Genomic DNA, 12,853 nt, shown 5'->3' on the forward strand with positions numbered 1-12,853 from the left:
GCAGTTAGGTGCTGAATTTTGATAGAAAAAAAGGTTTTTTTTAGATGTCACAGAAATTGAAAAGAGAGAATAATCTTTGGAAGGAAAAAGGTGCAGTTTTTGGACCTACGCATTTTAATGTGCTTTGTCCTTGAGAAGAACAAAATGTCCTTGTCGGAATTTAAACAAAAAACCCAGTAAAAATAAGGATAACAAAGCAGGAGAGCCTGCTAAACAGTAACTTTTAGAGATCTTTTTAGTTATGGACAACAAACACTAGGATTTGCAACAAAATTTGCTTTTTTGTAAATAATTGTTACATTTTATATAACCTTTTTATATTTTGTTACAAAATAATAATCGAGGAGATGAAGGATGTTATCAAAACCTGGTTCAGACAGCATTGATCTTAAGAAGTTTACAGAAAATGTTTAAGAATAACTTTTGAATCTTAGAATTGTTTTAGATTTAAATGTATTTATTATGAAAATATATCAAATACAAATAACTACTTCAAAGAGACTTGTATGAATGTTATTTTGACTGTGATATTTGGGGAACTGTTATTCCTTAAACACCTTGTTTTATTTTTTGTTTAAAAAAAAAAAGAAAATATGTTCTTTTGGGGGAAAATGTATGGGTGTTGGCTTTTAACTCTTTATGACCCAGATGAAGGGGGGAAAATACTTGTAACATAATTAATACAATTCTGGTTGTTGATTTTAAGTTAAAACATGGGTATATAAACAGAATAAACAGTTTTTATCACAAAGTCACCAATTAATGTGAAATAAACATATGAGTTTAGGATGGGGTAATTCACCTTATGCACTTATGAAACTCTTCACATACACGTTTCCCCCTATTCTGCTAAAAGACTACTGTTTCAGCACATTTAGGGTTGTTGCTTTCTTAAACATGAATTCAAACAATATGCTTTGAGTTTGTTAATTACATTGTGAATTTGGTTCCAGCCATGTTTCTATTTTTCTAACAGAAAAACAATACTTTTTTGTTAGTCTTAAGAGATGACAATTCCTTGAATAGGTTCTAGATACAAGGGTATCAGAAGTCACCAGAAGCTACTTCATGTTTAGCAGATGATCAAGCTGTTTGATTTTAATTCACTATGTACAATATTATTAAATCCCTTGACATTTAGTTTCCACCCCATAGACCAAGCAAGCATTTCAAAAAAAAAGTTGGCAATGCTGCCCTCAAGCTTGAATTTCATTTTTTAAACTGAATTAGACTTTTTTTTTTTTAGTGCCAAATGGTCAATTTTTACCTGCATCTCTTACATTCATGTTCTGGTTAAGATCACATTCTGTCAGTTTACCATTATGTTTTAAGTGGAGGGTTATTCACTACATTAATTTACCATCGGCAAGGTGGATAACCCAGATTTTTTTTATTGTTTTAATATCTCACATTTGAAGGATGAGGACTATTGTAGGAAAGGGTTAATGTGCCCATGGCAAGGCAACCAAAGATTTTGTATAACCTTGAGTTTCTTTAAACTCCATCAGAACAGTTACACCAATGCAGTTTTATACTTTGTGATGTAACCATTGGCAGTCATTTACTGGCGATGAATTAAAGTAAACATCCAATGCTGTTTTATTAGGGTGTGGGGCATAACACCCAGTAGTCCCCTTTAGTTTGTATATATATACATATTTACGTTGAGATTTAATTTCACTTTGATATAAATCAAACCGGTTAGGTTTAACTAATGTACTATTTCAGTTCTGTTAGTTTTTAGAACATTATTTTTTTTTCTTGGTCAGATAGTTAAAGCACTGCAGCTGTAATATAATCTTAGGGGAAACTCAAATTCCAATGAACATACTGTTTCAGTTAATGGGCAAATTATTTTTGGGGGGAGGTTAGTCTCAAATTCAATTGAAGCTTTGAATCTGCTTATGCTTGTTTAGTTAGTAAATTATTTGCACACTCATGGCCTAATTAACATAACTTGATGGCTTTTTTTTCTAGGACTCATTTCAAGCAATGGGAGGAAGACAAGAGATGAATGCCACCTTCTAGCTGGTAAATACATATTTTTTGAAGGCAAACCACAGTGCCACTGGTTAATATGATTATAATAAAATAATAATTAAATGTTCAGATACGGTACTACTTTTTTCTATCTGTTTAACCAGTCTGGTATTAAACACAGTAGATGTTTATGGCAGGCAAGTCACACTTCTTGGTCTGCATCTCCATGGTTTTGAATAAAGGTTTTAATCAAGAGGCGCCACATTGTTTCATGGAGTAACCAGTAGGATGTGCTAATAACAATTACTTGTATCTTAAGAACTATAGGCTGTTTCTTTACTGTGTAATTTATTATTATTTATTATTTATTTCTTAGCAGACACCCTTATCCAGGGCGACTTACAATTGCTATAAGATATCACATTATTTACATACAATTACCCATTTATACAGTTGGGTTTTTACTGGAGCAATCTAGCTAAAGTACCTTGCTCAAGGGTACAGCAGCAGTGTCCCCCACCCTGGATTGAACCCACGACCCTCTGGTCAAGAGTCCAGAGCCCTAATCACTACTCCACACTGCTGCCCTATATATTTTAAAAGGTGTAAATATCAGATTAAAATAAATACATTGGTGTAATTGTTCCCACATACACATTTATTTTGTTTTTTAGATTTGGCACGTTTGCATGGAGAACATTTCTGATGGGAGACAAGAAACAGCTGGGATGTCTGATGTAAGTCTTGTATGTTTTGGTGTTTTATAGAAAAGGTGATATGTATTGCAATGGGGTTTTACTCCAATTAATAGGCAAGAAGAAATCTTCCTAATGTAGTCTTCAGGTTCAACTGATTTTAAAGTAAGCATTCGGACGTGTGTATGTTGCAGTTCACAATGTTCAAGGAATATTAAAAAAAAAAAAAAAAAAAAAAAATAGTATATTACCAAATACAGGTTCTGTATAGCAATGACGTGCAGAGTTTTACAAAAATACCTATTTGTGGTTAGGATTTAAAACTGCAACAAATAACTGTCCCTCAGATTGCTAAAGGAGCCTGATTTGAATATTAAAAGGTCTGTGGTTTTCGGTACAAGGCAGCCATTTCCTTGTGTTCCGCTTCAACATGTTTGCAGGAAGTGAGAAGCAATAAATTCTGGTAGTTGTGTTGTGTCTTTTTTTTTTTTTTTTTAACTTTTTTACAAAAGTTAATTGGGTATTTTTGGTCTTGCAACTTCAGTCGACCAGAAAAAGGTAAAAATGTACATATCTTTGGCAAAGACCTGTAGAAATAATGATACTTAAAAACCCCTGGCCCTAAATGCTTGATTTTAAGAAGTATAATTTGTCATAGCTGAACAAATGTACATAAACAACATTAAAAAAACAGACCTAGCGGTAGGACTACCAGATTTGCAAATTCTTGTATACTAACTGCAGTAAACTAAACTGCCGTTTTACACCAAGACACTTTCTGATAGTGCCAAGTTCCACAAGGCACAATCTCTTGTGCATATTCAGAGGCTTCAGTAATTTAAAATCTGCATTGCTAAAACAGTCCTCCCCATTTACCAAGTGCCTCTGAACTAGCACCTGTGAAACAGTGTTCCCTTCTTGGGGTGGTGGCTTGGAGGCTCGACCCCAAGCCTTTCCCCGGGCAGGACAAACTGAGACCCCGAGGAATCAGTCCTATTGGAATGGATTCGTTTTTAATCCAAAAACAAGTGTGCAGAATTCACGTGAGAAATTTGAACCCGTGCATTTTAATCGGATTTAAAGATTTTATTATATGATATGTATAAATTGAGTCGGTTCCTTAAGTGGGTAGTTTAAGTTCACAATTGGATCGGATTCAGAGGCTGTTTGTGAAGGAGGTTTCTATGCCATCATTGGCTTTCATGCTGTGGTTCTAGAATGTCAAATTTTTCCAGACCATTGGCTTGAATTTTCCTGTGACTGTTGGCTCTAAAACAGACATCAGCAAGGTAGTAAACCACCAGATATCCATTTCATGATGCACAGGGCTGATACAAATGTATCATTACAATTACCTAATCCACATAGCAGATATGATTTTAAATGTATCCCAATTTAGCCTGGAAGTTTGTCTACTTTTGAAAGTTTGTGATGATGTGAACCATGTTTACTTTCAAAAGAGCAGTGTTCTGAAGTTGAAGTGTATGTCTACCAATATAAACTTTCGATAAGAACCCACACAACCTTTCCACCACAAACCACGAAAGAAACTAAATTAGAAGTATAACACAACCACATTTTCTGTTCTGAGGCCTACAGCATAAACAGTCCATAAAACAAGATGCTGAACACAATTTGAAAAGGTTTAAGAGAACGTCATGAACAGTTAGATTCTAGTTTAACAAGTGAAATATTTACTTTTAAGAGTTCACCGAAAGTTCAAACTTCTGCAAAGTTCACCGATGTATTATTGTTTGAATTAATTGTAATGGCTTCTCCCTGCAGAGTCGAGCACTGCGTTGCTGATTTGCAAGATATTTCCAGCCTAGAAGATATTCACGAACAAGACTGTCAAGACTACTTGGTAAGTCTTTTTGGATTTTGCATTTTAGTTCTAGTATTTCTGTATGCCTGTGTCATTGGAATCTCATTTTGGATGCTTCCTCCTGAATTAAATGAGCACGTATTGACCCACACAACCATTCTCAAATACAGGGGTCTCCATTCTTTTCCTTTTGATATGTTTAAAATATATATCTTGGAACTGTTTTTCTGAATCCAATTAACCTTTGCGTGAACATGTTACACATGTTCCTCATATTTCAGTGACTTGACACATTTAACAACTAACTTCCACTGTTTAAACTGGCAGTGTGAACTGAAGTGTCCACCTCGCTAAATTATTTTATTGAACACATTTTAAATAGGACCCTGCTGGCTCCCAAACTTAATTTGTGGGTAGGGAAATAACTGGATTCTGACAGCCAATTTGACTATGAGATTTCATTGTTTCATGAATGAACACAACTGTATTAGTGGTGTGTGTTTACATTTATTTTTAATATAGCACTCTCAATATAGGCTATACATATTGTATACATCTCCTAGACAAATGCCAGCTGGAACAGTGTGTGTCATGTATGTATGTTAGTATGTATGTATATGTGTGGGTGTGTAAATTTATTTGCATATGTACAGCTTTGGCCAAAAGTTTTCCATCGCCCTATATAATGAACAAATTTTGCTTCATAAAGTCGAATGAAACCTGCTGAAAACTATTACGTTAACATATTGAATTAGATGCAGTTTCATAGTTTATCCATAAACTGACACATTGACACATTTTATTATTATTTTTATTATTTATTTCTTAGCAGACACTCTTATCCAGGGCGACGTACAATTGTTACAAGATATCACATTATTTTTACATACAATTATGCATTTATACAGCTGGGTTTTTACTGGAGCAATCTAGCTAAAGTACCTTGCTCAAGGGTACAGCAGCAGTGTCCCCCACCTGGGGTTGAACCCGCGACCCTCCGGTCAAGAGTCCAGAGCCCTAACCACTACTCCACACTGCTGCACTACTTGTTAGATTTTTTATTTTTTTTTACATTCAAAATCTAACAAGTACTGTACTACTATTAAGGCTTCTGGTAGATTCTTGCGATACCATTTTGTAGTTTCTTTGATTACATGATAAATAAAATATCTAAATTATGTTCACTATAGTTGTCTCAATCCTACAAATCTAGGTGATGCAAAACTTGTGGCCATAGCTGTGTGTGTATCTATATGTATATGTTTTGGATTCTAGAGGTTTTTGCTGAGCTTAGAGTTCCATTGTTTTTTTGTGGCTGTTTTAATGACCTATCTGCCACTGGAAGAAGTTATACTTTGAGCTAGGGGAGGAGAAGTGTTAAATCAAAGTAAGGTCTATTGTGTTCTCCTGTCCATTTAAATTATGGTCTGGCAAGTCGCTTAGCAAATGTTAAAGCTTAATTGCTTCTGATGGCAAGGGCTTTTATCTGAGGCAATGGTTATATGCATTGCATTGCTTTCATTCCAAGGAAGCTGAATATACATATGTCGTAGTGACTATGTTGAAGGTATAATGCAACTTGGTTTGTAGGCTTTCTGTTACTTTTTATAGTAATGTGATGCTGCAGTCCTTGTGCTGTTGCATTATTGCTACCTTGAAAACTGCATTCAAAGTTTTATGGATTATAATGTTGGTCTCCTTTCTTGGCTACTTTTGAGTTTCCTTGTTTAAGTGTCATGGTTCTTATGGAAATTAACTTGCCTGTTGCCAATGGATTGCAATGAATTGTTAGTTTCATGAAAAACTTAATGGTGGCAAACTCGCTAGAATCTGATGCTAGGAAGTTTGTGGGATCGTGTTATTTTGCATTGGAATACTGCTTTGTAGTCTAAACATGGTCTTAAGATCAAGCCAGCAATATGAATCTGTCTTGTGTGTTTTGTCTTTTACTCAGTTGTGTGCTTTTTAAAGGGTTTTTGTTTTATCTAAATACATCTTTGTTTATGAATATAAAGCTTTAGGCCTAGCCGCTATGTAGTGACTTGTCAGTAACTTTGAGGAGCCTCCGCTTTTTTGTAAAGGGACAGTTGAGGACAAATGCATAGATTTACTTTTTGGTTACATCAAAGCTGGTACGAGTTAAACCTTTTGAATACATTGTCCATTATAAGAAGTGTGAGCCTTTTATTTGAGATCTTGTTGCATGTTTTATGTTTTGAATCTAGAAGTTCCAAAAAGGTCATTTCATGTTTTACTGTAGTGTGTGTGTGAGGGGTAGGGGAGTCCTGTGGTGATGCATGGCTGTGTTTAGGTGTTGCATGATGTAAATTTGCAATGTTGGACCTTCTGTACTTTTTGTTTTTGTCTTTTTTGGGAGGGTTTGTGAAATATGTGCCACCACTTGTCTTTACCAAACCCCCCAAATCTTTTTGGCCATGTACCAACATCCTTTTTTTTGTTTTTGTTTTTTTTCCTTTTTCAAATTTTCATAAAGACCCCATACAACTGAGGAGATTCTCAAGTGGAGACTACTGGTATGTCACCAAGATGGCGCCTCCTTTATCTGTGATTTTGGGACTACTGTATCATATGGCAAGACTGATTTCATTGACTCGAAATGGATTCTGTTGATCAACTGCATTTGTACTTGCCATGTTTTTATAAGATTAATTTCATATTTGGAAGCTGTAAAATCTACAAGAAATGCAGTGGATATTTATGTCTTAATTTCAAAAGTGTGTCACTGAATATTTGAATCACTTTTCAAGGGGAGATGCATCTTGAACTCTGTGTTACTTGAATCATACAAATATTTTGTTGGATTGCTGTGAAGGATACAAAAATAAAATATCATTAAATTAACTTCTTGCCTCATCTGTGTTAACTTCTTTGGGATATTTCCCAAATATTAGTGCATTTATGTGTCTAGCTTTTACCCATGATGGAATTAATAACCCGATTTTGGATGCAAAATGGGTACCCTTGAGTTATTGACATGTCAGTTAATGTGACTTTAAGGTGTCCTGTTCATGCTTCTAAGGAAATGCTGTTTTCTTATGAGTTAAAATGATGCATAACTGCTCCTAATGGGGATCTAACAAAGGTAGCTTTTAAATGACCTGATTTATGTGCAAAGTTTTTGAACTAATCAGCTATTTACTTTGCAGATTCTTTATTTTGTTGCATATTTTCATGTAAACATTATTGGTGTATTATAATGTATTTGTGTCTCTACAAAGAAAACGGTTGCATGTTTTGTTTTATGTGAAGGATGCAGACTGACTCCCTATAACTGTATTTTACTTGGTGTATCAAATGTTGATGTGAATGTATGAAGCTGTTATCTTTTTGAACTTCATAATGTGTATTGGTGGTTTTGGGATTGTCATGTTTTGCTTTAACCATAGTCTTGAGTGGTCATGCTTTTACCTAATAAGATTATCAAAGTGTATTGAATGCCATGCAAGTTATTTAATACTCAGTAATATGTCATTGAAGTAGCCCATGATGGCCCTTTTATCACATGAGTTGTTCATTGCGAAACCATTGACCAAGCCCAATAATTGTTTCATTTGCATGTAAACTGTACTTGATCTCAATCCTGTTGAAGTATTAAGACAAAAACTGTTATAACCATTCGCTGCTTAGGTTTATTTGGGGGTTCCTCCATCTCTGATAGGTTAATATTTGCTTACAATGAGTCCAACCTTATCTTGGCATGGTCATCCCTTGCCCTCTACCAGTGCTGCCCTAATATGAGACAAAGGGTCATTGTTAAAGGCGTGTCTGTAATATTTGCCCTCATTTATTCAAGGACCTGTGATGCTTTTCAATGATAGTGTAAATAAACTATTCCTTCTAAAGATGACCTCACAACAGGCTTTGTTGTCTAATTTATATTATGAATCTGAAAAACAAGATGAGCACAAAGAGTTAAATGGGGTTTGAAGGTGGCTATCATGGTGTCCAATGCTCTTGTGTTGCTGTTTTAAAATGGCTCCAGAACAATCATTTCCTGTCTTAACAGGAAGTCCATTTTGCTCCATGATCACAATTATTTGCACAAACATTGAAAAAAGGAATACATGTACTACTTTTTGGCTATAATGATAGTTGATGTTAAATGGCAAGATGTTTAGTTGAGGTTAAGTTGATATACGAGTTTGAAGACCACTTTAATTTTTGTAATTTTAGTTAAAAAATCAAAGGGGTGGGTCTTTGGTACATCACCTGAGTCCTGGGGTAAATGGAAAGAGCGTCAGTCAAAGGCAGAGCTCTCAGAGCTGGGAAGGAGCTCTTGATGGTGGCTGTGCCTTGGAGAGGAGTGCATTGAGACTCGCTTAGCTTTTCTAACACTTTGTATAACTTTCGGCAACTTTTGGGCCGCCCCAGGGGCCACTGAGTGACTTTAATTTGCAATATTGTTAACTTTAGACATCTCTTATTTGTAATATTGCTATATTTAAGCGTTTTTGTTGTATTTCTACGCCTTTATCGCGGGGAGAAATACAGTACAGTGCTTGTATGTGCGGGTCGTTGTTTTCCCAGCACTAGCAGCCATGGCGCACCTCCATTTTTGTGCGCACTGGTAGGGCGCTTCTCGGACGCTTTTTAATTAATGAGTAGCATTCCCGATTACACTTTTTACTTATTTTGATCAAATATCATATTTAACGACGTATTAAAAAGCAACATGTTAACATTTGTAAAACGTATTATGGAATAAAAACCGAATTGGCAGACTGGGAAGTAACACGATTGACCAAAGTATACATGGAATAGGTATGTTTACAATTATCTTTTTAATTCATTAAATCATCTTATGGGTTTTTGTTTTGTTTTTGTTTGTTTTTTTTAACTTGTCGAGCACTCTACGATGACGCAGTTATAATTCTGTCCATATTACTACATGGTGTTTAAAGAAATCTTTGCTCGTGTGAGCTTGGATGTAATTTTTGGATGATGCTGTGGTGACCAGGTGTATTATTGTTTATAAAATTACTTTTAATATTAACTTGTTTCTTTGTATTATGCGAGGCAATGCTATATGTGTTACAACAATGCTGTCGCAACGTCGAGGGTTTGCTGTCGAGCAAAAAAAAAAAAAAAAAAAAAGATGGAATTTACAGGAGATCTTACCTCTCTTTTAACTTTTGACAGTAAATACCAGGACATAAGAGGATCATAAAACAATAAACGTTTTTAGGATTAAAATCATGATGAAGAATAAGAACAAAAAACACGAAGAGGACGGCGCAACCCAAAGCAATGCATCAAGGTACGATCTTTTTAAGTTTATTCGATTTTTTTTATACCTCTTTGCATTGTGTACCTTGACAAGCACGGATGCTCACCTGTATTGAGTATTATCGGGTCCTTACTCGGTTTTATATGTATTTTAAATAAATGACCTTGGGATTCTTTCATTGCCACACCCTACTTTTGCTAGCATTTTATTAAACTTAAGACACGATTTAAGGCCCATATAAAGCACCGTGTATCCTAATGCACTCTTGAATAATAGTCATGTATGTTGTTTTTCTATAGGTATAGTATAACTTTAAATATTTTTCAACGATTTTAACTGCTCTAAATGACCTTGGTTGTTTAGTCATTGCTGCATTGCACCATTTTACATACAATGCAGATTTGCTTTAAAAAAATATTTGTAAGATTACTTTTTTCTACATGTTCTCAAAAGCAAGCCATAGTACTACAAGATGTTAATTGAATGGAAAAATAAATACGTTGCATTTATTGTGGGAACGATTCGTTTGTATGCTACATCTTGGTTTACATTTTAATCGACAAAAAGAAATTTGCTAAAATAACGTAGATGGGGCACGACTTTTAATACTATTTCAAAACCACATTCGAAGATTGTGACAGAAAATAAAATCTCCAGTACAGTACTTTGTTACTGACGAAGATACTTAGTTTCTTCATTACATCATGATTATGTTGTAAATTCTTGAGAGTTGCTTATACAAACTTGATGTGAAAATACATGCATGTGTTCTCAATATGTTGTTTATTTATAGAGAAACGACATCAACAATTCTGCTTGCTTCACGTTACATTTAAACAACTAATGCAATGTCATTTATTTGATACCATAGTTAAATTGTACAATGTTGCTGGGTGTACTATTTGATCCTTAGTTTCATATAACCTGTGTCTGGGTTCTATTAAATGTGCGTTTTAATGGAGTTTGAAAAACAGAATGCTTTTGTAAACTTAAGAATATTATTGTTGAAGTAAATAGTTTGTCTGTAACTATAAGAAGATTATGTATGTATAAAGTTATTTATAAATAAACATGGGTGTGTATGCATGTCTCTAGACGCTTCAGCTGAAGTTTCAAAAATGCTTAACTGGAATTTTCATGTTTATGAAATATGCAAGAATGCTTTGTGTGTTTTTATATTTGGTATTGTGGTATTCATGTCTTCCATAGTGGGCATCTTTAAGCCCTACAGATTTTCCACTTGTTATCCCTGTTTATTTTTTAATATTTTGTGTGCACACACTTTTTAAGAATCTAGTGTCATGGAACTTAATTAGCAGTTGCATGGTTACTGTTTTCAGCATTTAAAGTGTTGACTGCACTGGTGTATTTCAAATACGCAGGTAAGCAGGAAACTCTGGAAGGTAGGTGCAGCAGAAAGAGAATCAATCCAGTGTTGAAGGGTGATCACTGTTCTTGAAATTCCATGTTCATATATTTTCTTTTAATATTACTGAGGTAGTTGCATCAAATACATACATGAATGCCCCTTGAAGCAACATGATCCTGGCAAAATATGGGTCAATTCACAACTATTTAAACTAGTGTGTTTTTGAAAATCTGTTTTCATTAAAAATAAATACATAAATAAATAAAAAATTGTTACTTATGAAACTTGATGCATGAGTTAGATTTGTGACATGGACCCACTATTTCTTGACATGACTGCTGAGTTTGTGAAATGCTAATGAGATGAACACATGACATTTTATTTATTGGAGTCAGTTAAACGTGTTTAACACGGAAAATATTTCTGCCACATATGCAAGTATACTTGGATTTACGTAAAACATTTGTCTTTTTTTTCCTGACCATTTTTGAGCTGGAAAGACGACTCCCATTGCATAGCAGATTGATCCATTCCAGGTTTTACTATGTTTAATAACACAGCTGAGCTTGTTACTGATACACTGTGGCTAATTTTAAAACCTGGATTGGGGGAAAATGCTTTGCAGTAGGAGTCTTTTTTCCATCCCTGAATCAACACAATTTAGTTTTGGTCCTGAAATTATTAAAATATACTCTGTGTACAGATTGAGAGTAAGTTATGTGAAACAAATGTATTTTATACAATGTGTAATACAATGTTAATTGATTAATAGATTGCATAGCATTTCGTAGCCTAGTCCTGTATTAAAATAAGGAATTGTTTGATAAATCACTTTTTATGAATATCATTTTGCTGGTTATAGTCACTTAAATATGAAATCCTTGTCAGGAACGTTAGGGGATGGCATTTAAACCTTTGAAACTACTATTCTCACTAAGTTTAATTGTGTTGACCTTTAAAATATTTCGGCAGTATTAAATTGGCTTTTATTCACAGGTGTTATGCTGCGATTGAATAAAGCAGGCTATTCCTTACTAATACATTCAATCAGAATTACCTTTTTTTGCTGTATGCTGTGCTTTGAAGTATTTCGCCATCATAAAGGTATTTTTTGGAAAGTAGTGGCTAATTCCTTTAAATTCTGTATAAAGCAGTAGAAATACAAGGATTTCTTTTTCTTTTGGCAGCCATTTTATAAAGGTGCAGATGTGTAAAATAGCCTCATTGCAACAATTTATTGCTGCATTAGCTCAGATTTGGCTTTCAATTTAAATGGATGTGCAAAATGACCTTTTCCTAAGGTAGCAAAATGTGTTTTTTTAATGAAGAAAATGTTGCATTTCATTATTTTGATTTGTAAATGCTCATCTTTTTACACTAAATGGCTGCAGGTCCACTTCAAAGTCACAAAATGGCTCTCGCTTTGTGCTTCTTAGCTCAGCAGACATGCTGCATTGCTCACTGTGTATGTGTGCTTCGAGCTGCAGGAAGCTACAGTGGGATGTGGTTCAAAGGTCGCCCAGTGTTTGCTTTGAGCTGTGATTGGTTGGCTGCTCGCTTAGCAACATGGGAGCCAATCGCAATCCTTCTCCTTGTTCCACCTTCTGAGTCACTGCTGGGCTGTGAAAGGCAGTGTTTGCATAATGCCTTGTTTCCCTTTGTCAGCTGCCAGTGCAGCTATTGCTTGTTCCGGTATCGAGAGTGAAGCAGGGAACTGTTTGATTGCTTGAACATGC

General features: G+C 34.8%; 1 protein-coding gene across 8 annotated transcripts in view; it reads left to right on the forward strand.

The window, feature by feature from the left end:
• LOC117429487 (chromodomain-helicase-DNA-binding protein 2-like) overlaps window positions 1-12,853 on the forward strand; it is a 44,729-nt gene that overhangs the window by 9,110 nt on the left and 22,766 nt on the right. For all 8 annotated transcript variants that reach the window (XM_058999150.1, XM_058999151.1, XM_058999152.1 and 5 more), the window contains 5 exons: window positions 1,978-2,031; window positions 2,655-2,717; window positions 4,461-4,539; window positions 6,995-9,282; window positions 9,661-9,778. In XM_058999150.1, the coding sequence (XP_058855133.1) occupies window positions 9,717-9,778 (62 nt within the window). In that variant the 5' untranslated portion in view covers window positions 1,978-2,031; window positions 2,655-2,717; window positions 4,461-4,539; window positions 6,995-9,282; window positions 9,661-9,716. The remainder of the gene's footprint in view (window positions 1-1,977; window positions 2,032-2,654; window positions 2,718-4,460; window positions 4,540-6,994; window positions 9,283-9,660; window positions 9,779-12,853) is intronic.

The sequence above is a fragment of the Acipenser ruthenus genome, chromosome 24 (genome assembly GCF_902713425.1).
Source record: "Acipenser ruthenus chromosome 24, fAciRut3.2 maternal haplotype, whole genome shotgun sequence".
Taxonomy (NCBI): Eukaryota; Metazoa; Chordata; class Actinopteri; order Acipenseriformes; family Acipenseridae; genus Acipenser; species Acipenser ruthenus.